Source organism: Eurypyga helias, unplaced genomic scaffold, assembly GCF_000690775.1.
Source record: "Eurypyga helias isolate BGI_N326 unplaced genomic scaffold, ASM69077v1 scaffold2682, whole genome shotgun sequence".
In the NCBI taxonomy this organism is placed as follows: Eukaryota; Metazoa; Chordata; class Aves; order Eurypygiformes; family Eurypygidae; genus Eurypyga; species Eurypyga helias.
The window spans coordinates 18,967-33,153 of NW_010236491.1; the positions used below are offsets into that span (position 1 = coordinate 18,967).

The window sequence follows — 14,187 nt, forward strand, 5'->3', positions numbered from 1 at the left end:
GCTTCAGCCAGCCTTTGAAGTCCTGTGCTTGCAGTGACGGTAATGCCAGAGTGCTGCACAGCACGAAGAACTGGGGGGAGAACAGCAATGCTCCCATGTGACTAAATGACCTCTCTTATGATGAAAGGACGTGAAAATTGGGCTTGTTCAGCCTGGAGAAGAAAAGGTTCACGGAGACCTTACAGCACCTTTCAGTATCTGATGGGGCCTACAAGGAAGCTGGGGGAGACTTTTTACAAGGGCCTGTAGTGACTGGACAAAGGGAACAGGGTTAAATTGAAAGTAGGGAGGTTTAGATTGGATATCGGGAAGAAATTCTTCATGGAGAGGGTGGTGAGGCACTGGAACAGGTTGCCCAGAGAAGCTGTGGATGCCCCATCCCTGGAAGTGTTCAAGGCCAGGCTGGATGAGGCTTTGAGCAACCTGGTCTAGTGGAAGGTGTCCCTGCCCATGGCAGGGGGGTTGGAACTAGATGGTCTTTAAGGTTCCTTCCAACCCAAACTATTCCATGATTCTATGAATTTAGAGAAAGAAATAAGAAAAGTGTGTTTTTATTTTAAAACAAAATATCACAAAGAAGTTGAATATCCCTAAGATAAATGGTTGAAACAGTTCTCTTAAGTCTCATCCACCCTTCATTTGAGTAAGTAGAGGTTCCCAGATGTTGGGGTGAGGGGGAAGCAGAAAAAACTGCTTTGTTTTCTCCTGCAGTTTTAGAATACACTGCACAAACCATAAGAAAAAAGAAAGTCTTATCTACTGTGCTTAAAAAAACCAAAACCTATGAGCCACTAGAGTCCCATCTACAAAAGAGGGCTCCTCACTTCGTCAAACAAATCAGTGCTAGCAACACCTCATCAATTTTGTGCAAGATACTGAAAACTGAACTGGAAAGATGGAAAACAACTTAGTATGACTAAAGCTGAAACATGGTCAATGTCAAGCTTACTTTAAAGCTTTTTGTTGGTTATGCTTTTGCAGTTGTTGTTTGTTGGTTTTTTTAATGTTACCCAATCTGTTGGTGGATAAAAACTTATAAAACATAAATATTAGTGAGAATTTATCTGAATTAGTATTTGTATCCAAAGGGCATGTACACAATGGCAAAGTGAGTATTGTAATATTTCTTTTCCTGAAGTAAAACTTTTCAGACTCTCATAAAACATTTGTTCTACTTGTAGAATTACTACGGATCTTGTACGCTCAGCTATGAATCTGCAAATGAAAACCTCAACTTTCATTAAAAATACTGTTAGTGCTTGGTTTACTCTGAAATGAAGCTTGAAAAGATGTTATACAAAAGCTCAAAACACAAACCCCAAGCAACCTGAAAAGCTTCAAGTTTGCTTCACACGCACCCCCAACAACACTCCTTAATTCTGCGCCCTGATTTTTGACCAATGACACAACGCTGAAAACCAGGAAATAATCTCCATTTCACTGTAAACTGTTAACATACAATTATTTTCATTTAAATTTTATTCAACTCGAAGTACTTATTAACAAAGACTTTTTTTAGAAAATCAATACCTCAGTCTGACCTTCATGGGCACTGGATTCATGAGTGACACGAATAGCCTGAAATTAAAACAAACTCAATCAGACTTGAAATGAGAGTCTTTCAGTGTTTTAAGAGTCACTGTATGCTCTTCATTTTAACAAACACCAGGGCTGTAACTATTTTTGATCAGTGTTTGTAATAAAAAAATAAAGAAAGAAAGAACAAATCATCCCCACTTCCAAGGATCTTTGAAGACCAGTTTTTCAGTTTCATCACAGTCCAGTTCAAATCAAACACCTAACAGTTTGTAACGACACTTCTACATACAGAACACTACTGTCAAGTTTTTTTGTTATGTATCAGTTCCTGAGGAGACAAAACACTTTAGACAGAAGCTGTGCTCAGACATCTTGTGTTCAACATTTCTACAGAAAATGTCGTCAAACCCCTACTGATTCCGATAGTTACTACTCCCCTCAGCCACATGTTAACACCCTTATTCCTGAGGGCCTTACAACAACTTTAAATTGAACTCAGACTTGGAACTCATCAAGGTTTTAATTTTGAGAGAGCCTCATCATTACCATCAGGAGTAACAGCACCATTCTCCCCTTCCACCACCGGCCAGACATTTCTGCCACATCTTTTTAAACAGCACTAATGGTCTGTCTAAACACACTATCAGCTATAGCTCTATTTCTGCCAAATCAGTTCTTTGTGTTCCCCAAAATGCTAGAGCCAGAGAGAGGTGATCAGAAGGCACAAATGACAGGAGGCAGTAGAACCATCCTTTCAGCAATAGCCCCAGATCAGCTTAACCTGACTATTACACTGGATCCTGAACCCACCAAAAAGACTATGCACACGTTTCTCATCCATTTCAAAGTCCTTTTAAACTAAGCCAGTGAATTAATACGGACGAGGAATATCGTTAGTTTAAAGTATTCCTGCCTGCCCATAGTTCAGTCAGCAGAATGGATTTTATCAAAGTAGGGTTTTTTTGTAGCAACTAGCTGATCACAAGCTCATACGCAAAACTGGATTGTTTAAGTGCTTCACTGGGTCAAGTCCTAAGGACAGTACCTGCTCATGCAAATAATTCTTGTACCATTTCAATAAAAGTAAAAAAACATGATACTAACTTCATAAGTTTCTAGATACTTGGCCCTCTCTTCAGGAGTCATAGATAATGAATCTTCTAGGAACTTCTTCAGTGATGAATTAGTTTCTTAAAAAAAATTAAAAAGACATAACACTAATGAATTCTGAGTCATGCTTTAACTCCAACATGATTTAAAGTTTACAGAATGCTTATAGCCAACACAAGATTTACATCGTATGTTTATATATAATGACATCCTATCTTTAAGAAACTGAAGGCTCATGCAAGAGGAATTGCCATCTGCTGCAGTTTGCAACATTTTGAGTACTTTAGCCCTCAGATTAGCATGAAACACTTTTTATCATTACAGACAGAAACACTCTTTGAATAGATTGTCCTTTATGAATGGTTACATTCAGAGAAAACAAAAACTTACCCTTCCCTCTATACCTCCTCACAGCTAAGGAAAAAAAGGGAAAAACCAACAAAAACTTACCAAAGTTCATTTTATCTCTGTTATTTGCAATAGCATGAATTAGCCCAATTGTTCCACAAGCATTGTTAATGGTCTGCTTCATGAAATACACAGACGATTTGACATCTTGCCCCTTGGCTTTTATTCTCTCTTCTTCTTCTGTTCTGAAAGTTTCATACTAGAAGGAAAAGTTGCAGACATTTCACAAACAATACAAACAGATACCGGTTGCATTATCCAAGCAGAAAAAAATTTAAAAAGCAACAGCTACCTAATGAAAACCAAAACCTAACTTGTAATTTGAAACACTTAACACTAGTGATCCAATGAGTATATGTAAACTTACTCAATAAGCCTATATTAATTCTTAAACCGATGCCTTTTCCCTAGCCAAAACACAGTCACACTTAAAACATAATTTTGAAATAATTGAATTTTGTTTTAAAAATGTTTAAAATGTTTCCTTGATTCAAGCACCTGTCACCATCTCTCTTCAATACAACAAAAAGTTCATGAGGACAGAGATCTCAAAGCTTTATACAGCAAACCATAACACAGGTATTCAGTCAGCATGAAGTAGTCTTACAAGTTTCATTCTTACACTTCATTTATTCCTGGAATATAAAGTAAGATCTATATAATGCTCACAGGATCAAAACAAACTCTTCAAAAGTCATATTCATAAAGTGTTTATTTTCTCTAATAATAGAAAGAATGTAGTTTGATTGAACAATCTAAAGTACTTGTTTTGTAAAGATCACAATTGACTAAGATCTGGTATACTGTGCAACAGCGTGTTGCTTTTTTGTTATTGGTGGTGATTTATTGGTTTTTTTGGGGGATGGCAGGGAGGAGGGTTTATTGTTGGGTTTTTTGATTGTTTGGGATTTTTTTTTTTTATACAATTATGACAAAAGTAAAGTTTGAATGCAGAACGTTATCAAGGAACTCTTTCTGAAAACCCATGAGAAAACTCTCTCAGACTTTATGTACCATCAGTGTCAAACAGAAACAACAAGTATTTCCAGCATAGTGATTCCACGCTTGCAGCTTATTCTGAGTGGTCTAAGTAATAGAAAGAGCATTTACAAAGCATTTTAATTTGACACCACTTATCTACAAGTTAACAAAAATAGCCTTAATGGAGAAAAAAATTTCATAGAGCAAAATTGGACAACAGCTCAGATTAGAGAAAGTAAACAATAAAACTGCCATTCACTCCCTGCTAACCAAAATTAACTCCATGGCAAAAAAAAATATATCAATACCAATAATACTTAAAATATGATTTTGAGCATGGGTTAGACCAGATGACTTCAAAAGGTCCTTCCTACCCTGAGCTATTCCATAATAGGTATTCATGGGATCATGTCCAAAATGCCCAACGCTCACAGTATTCACGCTGTCTAGCACCTACAGTGCAGGCTAAGAAAATCATTATCCTTTGAACTGGACAATAACCCTAAGATTATCTGTATGCTAACAAGACTATCTTGCCCTAAAAGCAAGTGCAAGCAAATTTATATATAGGAAACATAAAAATAAGGAATCTCTAGACAGAAGAAAAAAAGACATGATTGAAAAGTGTTTACCAAGGCAGTAAAATTACGACACACTTTCATAAACATAGACAGAGCCAAGAAACATAAAGAAACAATAAATTAAATAGAAGCAGGATATAATAGGCGGTATTTAAAAGGAGACTGAGGAGGAGAAAATACCCCAGAAACATAAAAATAATGCTGAAGGGTCTTGTGGAATTCACACTGAATAACAAAAGCTTCAGAATAGTGGGAGTTCACATGATTCAGCCTGCACACGCTTGGGCTAAACAGTTGATAGAAACACTTGTGTCCCTTATGTTTCTGGAGGATTAACATGCTGGAGAACATCTCAAATATTTGGCTGGCGGTCAAATTTGATTGATCGTTGAAACAGAGCATATGGTGTTTCTCTGGTTCTGTTTGTCATGTGCTTCTTCAGGATGAAATCAGATACACCTTCTGGAACAACAGGAATGTTGTTCTTTCCCATGGGATGATGCTCCCATAGCATCGTCCACGAAAGGAAGTTTGCACAGGTAAGGATGCAAAAGTGACAGTGATAATCACAGAAGGAGCTCAGACCTGTAGCTCAAGCAGCCAGACAGAAATCACAGGACACAAAACACTGCCTCAAAGATAACAGAAAGGAAATTTTGTGAAGATAGGTGAGGACAGTTAAGAGTTTGCTTAAATACAAAACTATCAGGGTAGTTGAAATCAAGCCTGAAAAGGACTGCCTGCCTAGATTCTTTGGAGAAACTGCGAATGCAAAGTTTTAGAGGACCTAATGAGTAAGAAGACTGACCTTGTCACTCTTCTCTCTATTTAAGCAGGCTTTGGTATAGAAGTTAAGCTTTAACAGCTTACTGCTTTGTCCTTATAAAGCACATGTTCTTTTTGAGAGACACATTAAAAGGAAGACATTTGGGCAGATTTACCTCAAACCTTTTGGCTGACATTACCACAATCACTTAAGATGTTTATAAATTGGAAGATCAATATGAATCACACATTTCAACCTACATAATACTCAATGGAGGTGGAAGATGGATGTCTTCTCTATGTAGACGCATACGATGGCACAAAATAGGCAGACTTGAAGATTTATCAAAACAAGTATTTCAAAGTCTAACAGAGAGGAAGAAAGAAAGAGAAGAATTTTCTTTTATCTAAGAAATACAACCCGTTTGTCCAAGAAGCGAAAGCCGTATCAGTACTCATGATTGAACTGAAAGTGGATTGAAGTTTCGTCAGCGCAACAGCATGAAAACTCAGAAGCTCGTTGCAATTGAAATAGTCCTACACCCTAGCTCTTCTACTGCTTATGCTATTATAGCTTTCTGTTAAAAGTAGCAGAACTCAGCCATTTCACAGTGCATATTTTTTAAAAAGCCTGAAATTGTCTGGAGTAGAGAAATGTGCAGGTGTATTTCACTGTGCTTCTACATTAGCTTTTCCCAGTCCAACTTGAGAAGAAACTGGAAATATACACGCCAGGTTACCAAAAGAAGGTTCTGAAGGAATCATTTTGTTGTTCTTCTTTAAGAAGTCGCTTCAATAAGGTTTGATTCTCATCTTGATTCTATTATGACATCAAAGTACAAGATTCAAACTATTCATTCCCATTTCACGTACAACAAAATTGATTCGCTAATTATGAAATAAGCATTTACCTTTTCTGTTATTGGAAAGAGAAGCAGCACTGCACAGACAGGTCTTGGCACCATGCTAAGCAGTTCTGGTTCCATACCATACACATCTACAAATTGCCAGTCAGGATGTATACCTAACTGTTTGAAAAACTAGAAAAGAAAAAAAAAATAGAATAATATTAAATGAGTACGGCCAGTTACAGAGTATTTACAATGCAAAATACATTGCAACAACCCATACTTTCCAAAATTTAAGGAGAATAAACGGGATGCAAGTTTTAATAAATAACACTGAATAAATCATAGTGCTAACAACGATATATAAAACCCCCAGGTTTTATCTGTTTTGGCAGGTTTTTGAAAGGGAACTGAAAACACTCCCAGCACTATTTACTAAAGCATTAAAGCGTTTCAGCCATTTTGAAAGCATTTTGTCACAAAATAGAAAAGTACTGAATATTCACTTTAATTAGAAGGCATGGGTGAGACCACATATGAATAAGCTGATGGTATTACTTGACTCCACATGTACTTCAGAACACCTGACACTAGTGGAGCTGCTGGGGTTCAGCAACTCCAAAAAATTGTGATCGTCAATGGACTTTTGAGCAGACACAAGAGCATGTATTTTAGTAGGTGTACCTTTTTGAGTGTTCTTTTACATGAAAAAAACCTTTCAGACTATGACAGTGTAACAGATTTTGAAGTAGACAAAGATTAAGTACCAGACAAATAATCATTAATCTTCAGGTAATTATCAGTTGCTTGTTTAGAACTTTTGAACAGACTCCAAGCCAAAGGCTTTCTGCTTGTTTTTCTTATTTGTCACAATACCAAGTGATTTTGGATCTTTCATTTAACATTAGGCCTCTTAAGGAGGAAGAGAGACTGTTACCAGAGTCTAGAAAAACCTAACTGAATTCCGAAACTATTGTTACTATACACACACTGACCATTCATAGTTGTTAAGAAAAGCTAATTGCACACTGTGGCATATTGAAACAGCACTTTTACTGGCAAGAGAGATACATTTTGGACAAAAACTTAAAGATGTGGGGATCCTGTGTATTTTCCAAAAAGTTAACATTTCAGAACTTACTATATTTCTGCTGGAAAAAACATACTCTATAGCAAAAATTTTATCCAGTCACTTGAGACTCTTGAATTTAAAATAATTGCAGTTTGCTGATAAACAGGTGCAAATTTAAATGCCTGAAAAAACCATGCAGCAAATAACATTCCTCTACCCTCTCTAATGGAAAAACAGCGAACTCCTCAAGTATTTCTTCAGCCAGCTCTCAACAAAACTCAGCTATGCAGTTGCCAATTCTATTGCCAAAAGTGATACTGTAGAAGACCAGTGTAATTTGCCCGTTTTCTTTCCTAGAAGGGAAAGATTACTTTTAAAGCTTCACCATACTCCCTGCCCAACACTGTTTGAGAAAATATATTTATTGATACATTTGCAGTAAAAATGCTTAAAAATCACTTAAGCCTAAATGAAAGGCATAGAGGACTCACTCTTCTTTCCATAATCCACCTAGTGAGCAGGTTTACACATGCACACAGGCTTTGAGCAACCTGGTCTAGTGGAAGGTGTCCCTGCCCATGGCAGGGGGGTGATCTTTAAGGTCCCTTCCAACCCAAACCATTCGATGATTCTATGTCAACTCATGCCTTCTCTATATCCAGGTAAGGGTAGAGTAATTGCCTGCATCTGATTATGAAGCTCAAACACCGGCGTCAGGTAGTTCACAGTTAAACTACCGAGAACCGGCTGTAGGTTGGGTTTCTCTTACCACATAGGACTTGCTTGCCAATTCTCAATTACCCTCCAGCATTATTTTCAGGCCTTTGATCTTGCCTTTTTTTGTTTTTTAAAGCAGTTAACATACTGAGAATCAGCTACATAAAGAAATTTATTTTAGTCCACAGACACCCTTGACGGTTGTGGCTTTGAAGTCACAGGGGTAATAAAGATCACAAAACATAGAACAAATGACAGAAACTGGATACAGCTAGTCTTCACCCAGTTATGGAACACATTTCTTAAGGGTGTCAGGCAAATACAGAAATAAAGTATCTTAAGAAACTTTATTCTGCCTAAAAGATCTTCCCGTTTTATGCCCTCTGGGACACTGTCACACAAGGTTACTGATCAAAGCCATTGAAAAGGCAGTGCCCACGACTGCTCAAGTGTGTTGGGTGGTAGTATTTGTAGATGAGCTACTGTGTTGGAGTGAAAGTGTGTCGGGCTGTGTTGGAGTGAAAGCGTGTCGGGTGTGGAGAAACAGAGGTGTCCTTCTAAAAATACATAGTTAAGCCTAATTATTTCTTCACTTGGGGGGTGGAGTTCAACTCTTGTGTTCTAAATGCAATGGAAATAGCAGAAGATAATGTGCACACTTGTAAAACAGCCTGTTATTGCAAGCATAGCCGCAGCAGGTGAAAGACCAGTGCACAGTTTTGTGTCTTTCTGTAAAGAGAATACTCCATAAAGCTTTCCACAGAGCCAACAAAGGGGAAGTGTTGAGACTGTGGCACGGCACAGCACAGCAAAGAAAAAGCATGAAGACAAATATGAAGGAATTATAGTCATGCAGTGGGAGGGCAGTTGTTGAATGGCATCCTATAGTTTAAAATATCTCAAGCTATGTAGACCTCAGATTGAGATTTAAATAGATGGATATATTACAGAGGGAAAATTGCAACTTGTTTTGGGTTTTAAAGAATTATTTGTATGAAGAGCTGAAAGATTGATTTAGATCTTTGTATGTTACTCAGTAGTTGAAAGCTACGAAAACCCTGTATTTCATTCCTCTGTTTGTACTTGCCACTTCTAGCCTTTTATTGTGTTCTTTTTTTCTTAGTTTCTCATTTCTGTTTCAGTGGAATAAACTAAAAACTGCAACAAGGAAACATTTAATGTTTTGTATACTTTGAGTAGGGTGCTGCAGAGTGGAAAACAAGTGATAGTAGTGGCTGGTGTGCAAGGTTATCCTGTTGTGCTAAAGATACTTTCCTCACTTCCCCATTTTCCTTGCCTTAAAGGACCAACAGAACCAGTAGAGTTCAGTTGTTGCTTTAGTACACTGTAAAAACAACATGTGCAACAGCTTATCTGGACGAGTGGATTGATCCGGCTTGTGCCCACGATGAATAATTGTTTAGATCATAGAAACAAGTCTCTCTAAGTGTTTTTCACAGCATAACACGGTATCCTGTTTTGAACCAGTGGCTCAGTACCTCCATCTCAGGACTCTGGAGCATTGTAAGTCTTGCTTGCTGAGGCAGTTTTAGAGGAAGCCTGGGTCAATGATCAGCCTGGCTTTCTGTGCGCTTTGCATTTCTGCCTGTGCGATGCCCTGGTTCAATATATTCAGCAGTGCCTGGGCATACCAAATATTAAGTTTTGAAATTGCTTGATGGTTATGTTAAAATTTCATATGTCTCATTGTGAAGACCAGGAGCACTAATGCTAAGTCAGTGCTGCTCTTTTAGACACACTGAAAAAATTAAGAAAACTGGAAGGATAAGAATTTTGTGGGTGTAAGATTTCTCACACATCTGATGAAGCTGAAAGTGTTGTCTTAATTCTGCCTTTGTTGCAAATTTTGAAAAAAATTATTAAAACCAATTGTGATGATAAACGGACTGTACTCCTTGAACTTTATTTTGAGGAATTTATTTAATTATAAATTAAAGAATTTATAATAAATCTTGAATTTCCCAAGTAAGAAGGTTATAATGGGGCATCTGCTGTTTGAGGAAGACCATACTGTGGCCACATGAAGTGAGGAGTAGCTGGTAAAGAAGAATAATGCACCTCGTGTAAGTTACAGCCATGTATTTCTTCTGGTACACCTTTTGACTGGCTGCATAGAACTGAAGTTTCTACAGCTGCTGCCACCTTGTCATGGCAGTTATTTTGATTAATGGCCTCAAAGGCGCCTTTTCTAAAATGTACTGAAAAACTAGCCCTTCATTGTAATTCCATAAATGTCATAATGAAAGAATTAAGAAATATATCCTTATAACACCCAAACAATAAAGTATTGCTTGGGTGGTTCCCTTATTTCTATAAAGGAATTTCACTTCTTAAGCAAACACGTTTTTGTAATATGCCTCTAGAAATGCTGTATAAAGAACTGAAAGCAAAATATGGTGCACTTACATTTGTAACGTAGGTTAGTTTAATAAGAATTGGATACTTAAAGGGCTGGATACAACCACATATTATAATTTCTGAAAATCCTCAAATAGAAGTGGTTTGTGGTTTTTTTTTTCTTGGTGATAATTTCTTCAGACCCATTTAATGCACTATCTTACTACCTTCTGGGGAAAAGTACAAGCTTCAGTTTAACAAAGTGCCAAAAGTTATTTCATGAAAAAGTTACAAAACATTGATTGCCTTAATTGTTTTATTTATATGTAGTCTTTCCAGTTTCTTAAGGCCATCGGCATGTTTAGTTTTTTGCAGAAGAAAGTCTTAACAGTGATTGTGTTGTGATGCACCTGATGCTTTAATCCACTGAGCAGAATTACAAAACACGTAGACTCTGTTGGTGTCTTAGCTTGTGTTTGCATTTAGAAGAGGATTACAGCAGTTGGTTCTTCCCACAAAAGCTCTTTGTCTTTTTCATGAGTGTCTGAAATGTTTGTGCATTTTGCCAGTTTTATGTTTTCATGGTTCCAACTTGCATACAAGTACCCCAATAAAATGTGGAAAACTCTTAAGTCTTGAGTATAATGTCTTAGAATCATAGAATGGTTTGGGTTGGAAGGGACCTTAAAGATCATCTACTTCCAACCCCCCTGCCATGCGCAGGGACACCTTCTACTAGACCAGCTTGCTCAAAGCCTTGTCCAGCCTGGCCTTGAAGATGGCCAGGGATGGGGCATCCAAAACTGCCCCACAGTACCTTATCTAGGAAGTAAGGGTATCTTAGAATGTGAGAGATGAAGAAAGGTAAGAGAGTTCATGGGAGATCAAGAAAGATATCCACCAATACCACTTTTTTGTTTATCTATGCTTGCTAGGGAATCAACTGCGGGTTGCAAGCCAGACTGAAGCAACATCATAGTGAAGAACAATCAGTTGTGGCTGATCTTTTCACTCCAAAAATTTGTATAGTCATTTTTTTGGATGGTGGTAGAAGAAATTGAGAACAAGATACACAGTCAAACACATCTGGTAAACAGCAGGCAGATAAACTCCATCTTACTGCTGTCTCTCTCCTACTAGAGTGGGAAGTCTTGTAAGAGACTTAGGAAGAAGGGTAGCACTGGTCACATCAGACCGCCCCGGCTGAAGGTCCAAGAGAAGAAACCATTCCCTGTCATCACCGTACACAAAGCGGAGCTTTGTAAATGCTGAATCATCAACTCTTTCTGTACCAGAGGTTGACTAAGAATTCATTCCGTCAGACTGCAGAAGTGGAGGCGGGGGAGCAAGTATTGTGACAGTTAGCACTGTATGGTACTAGACTGACTTCTCTCTTAGAAAGACCACTTACGTGGATGTGGTGTTTTGAGGGAGTCACTGCCATCAGAAGTCTTAAAGGCCAAGAAAGAATACAGAAAGACCACTACAGATACGTGGATGTGGTGTGTTGAGGGAGTCACTGCCATCGGAAGTCTTAAAGGCCAAGAAAGAATATTCCTGTTTGTCGTCACCAGACACTTCCTGAACTTTTAAATAATTCTAACACACATGCACAAAAAGAGATCCTATATATACTAAGGATTTAGCAATTCATAGACTTGTATTATAACATAAATAATATGTTAGACTTCTGATGGAGAAAAACTTTAAAGATGTTTTGGAAAGATTTCACATACCCTGCAACTGAGAAATACCAGTTCTTCCCCATTATTGTCTGAATTTCTACCAACCACAAAGATTGAAAGAGTCCTAAGTTTGCAACATGTCAAAACTAAAGAGCACATAGTATGGTAAGAACACAGTAAAAGCAAATGTAACTGCATTTGGTGCATTTTCTTTCTAATTACCACTTAATAAAAGGGAATAATGTGATTGTACAATAATCAAAATAGGCTAAGCATTTGTTGATTTGTAAGGACAGTTCTGAATACTTAAGAATCCACGCATCTTATAGGTGACTGGAATTTTTGGGGGTTTTAAGAGTTCAGTACAATACCTAGCAATAACAGTAACAGATAGAGAATTTTCCAGTGATAGTCTAATACTCAAGTAAAATAAACAAAATACAATTTAAAAAATAAAACCCACATGGCTAGATGTCTGTGTAAAGAGATACATGCATCAAACTACATTACAGCTATTAGGGGCACACCATTGTGAATTTTAATCCTTAAGAATTCTACATTATTTTACAAAGCACAGCAGACAGTACCACAAAAAAAAGAGTCTATCCTTGCAAGTAACTCAACAGGATTTTTTTTAAATGTGTTCACAACTTCATTTGAATCTCAAATTACTATTAATTATTATTTTAAGCAGGATATGAATAACTGGTGACTAACAGCCCTGTTGTTATACAGTTTACCAGTGTACTGATGAGATTAGAAGGACAATTACTAATAGTGTGAGGTGTATTCATATTCAACACTAACCATTTTTATCTTAATAAAAAAGTAAATACATCTCTCAGTCTACATAATAACCACTGCTCAGTTAAGACTGAAAAAATATAGTGAATGAGGAAGTGTAACTGGTATAAAGTGGCCTTTTCTGTACAGAAATATTAATAAGAAAATCTTTGCAGAGTAAAAGTTCCTATAAGTCATGATCATTCGCAATTGATAGATACCACACATCAATGAAAAGCCAATGGGCAAGAGACATGGGTCTTCAGTACAGAATTGTTCATTTAAAGTTCTTCTAGGATTTTCTCCATATAATATAAACATGTAGTGATACAAAATAATACAGATATTTGGAAAAAGCCACTCAGGACTGGAATTAAAACTTTCTCAAATTGCTTCACAGCAGCAATACTGTAAGAACTGTGAAGTGAAACTATAAAGCCAAGTACAAAATGACCCAACATCAAATAACCCCTCACTCTCTTACAGATTCAATTAGCATTTTAGAGAAATAACAGCAAAAAACATCTGACCTCCAACGCTTGCTAAATATACTCAAATTAATTATTGAGAACAAGATCCATTGTTGGAGTACGTGTGATTTCGTTTCAGCTAGTTTATCTAGCACCATTGTTTTGCGGATTAGAACAAGCTTCCTTTCTTTAGTGTGGGTTCTATCATACTAACAACAACAAAGCACACAGATATTGTTGTGAATAAGCAGCAAAGCGCAAATACAGTAAAATGACATTATTTCATATGGTCCGCCAAAGAAGAAACACTGCGACAGAGTGATGTAAGCAGATCCCTACAAATTCACAAACATATGTACACGTCCAGAACTGGCACACATTATATATAAACATAATTAATGATCAAAACATTATTCTAATTAATTAAAACCCACCTTAGAACACATCAGACATTACATTAATAGCCAAACAACATCTATTCTCTTTTCTGTTACTGCTTTTTCTTTCGTAGAATATCTTTACATGATACTATGTACTTGGAGGTTTCAGGAGGCGCCAGTACGGTCCAGTATTAGAAGACAGCGCAGATATCCGTGGGGGAGGAAGAGGTTACTCTCGTTGGAGAAGCAAGAGCTTTTACTACATGAAAATGAAAGAAGATGGGCCTAAAGCTAGAGAGAGACTAAAGGTTACCTCAAATAAAAGCTGCTTACCTGATTCGTGACCTGAAAAGCAAGCAGAAAACAGGAGAGTTAAGACGCCAGTTAGATCCACGGGCTAAGTCCTCCCCTGCCCCCAGCAGCCATCCCTCAGCCCGCGATGGTGAGCCCGAAGGGGCCCCGAACCCTCTCCCCGCCGCCATCCTCCCTC

At 37.4% G+C, this 14,187-nt stretch overlaps 1 protein-coding gene across 1 annotated transcript in view; it reads right to left on the bottom strand.

The window, feature by feature from the left end:
- Positions 1 to 14,036, bottom strand: part of UCHL3 (ubiquitin carboxyl-terminal esterase L3 (ubiquitin thiolesterase)) — a gene marked incomplete at its 3' end in the record, with an annotated part of 27,604 nt that extends 13,568 nt beyond the window's left edge. Inside the window, exons 1-5 of the mRNA XM_010147096.1 lie at positions 14,031 to 14,036; positions 6,296 to 6,424; positions 3,100 to 3,256; positions 2,644 to 2,729; positions 1,531 to 1,578 (exon numbers count right to left, since the gene is read on the bottom strand). Of these exons, the coding sequence (XP_010145398.1) occupies positions 1,531 to 1,578; positions 2,644 to 2,729; positions 3,100 to 3,256; positions 6,296 to 6,370 (366 nt within the window). The remainder of the gene's footprint in view (positions 1 to 1,530; positions 1,579 to 2,643; positions 2,730 to 3,099; positions 3,257 to 6,295; positions 6,425 to 14,030) is intronic.
- Positions 14,037 to 14,187: the final 151 nt, after the last annotated feature.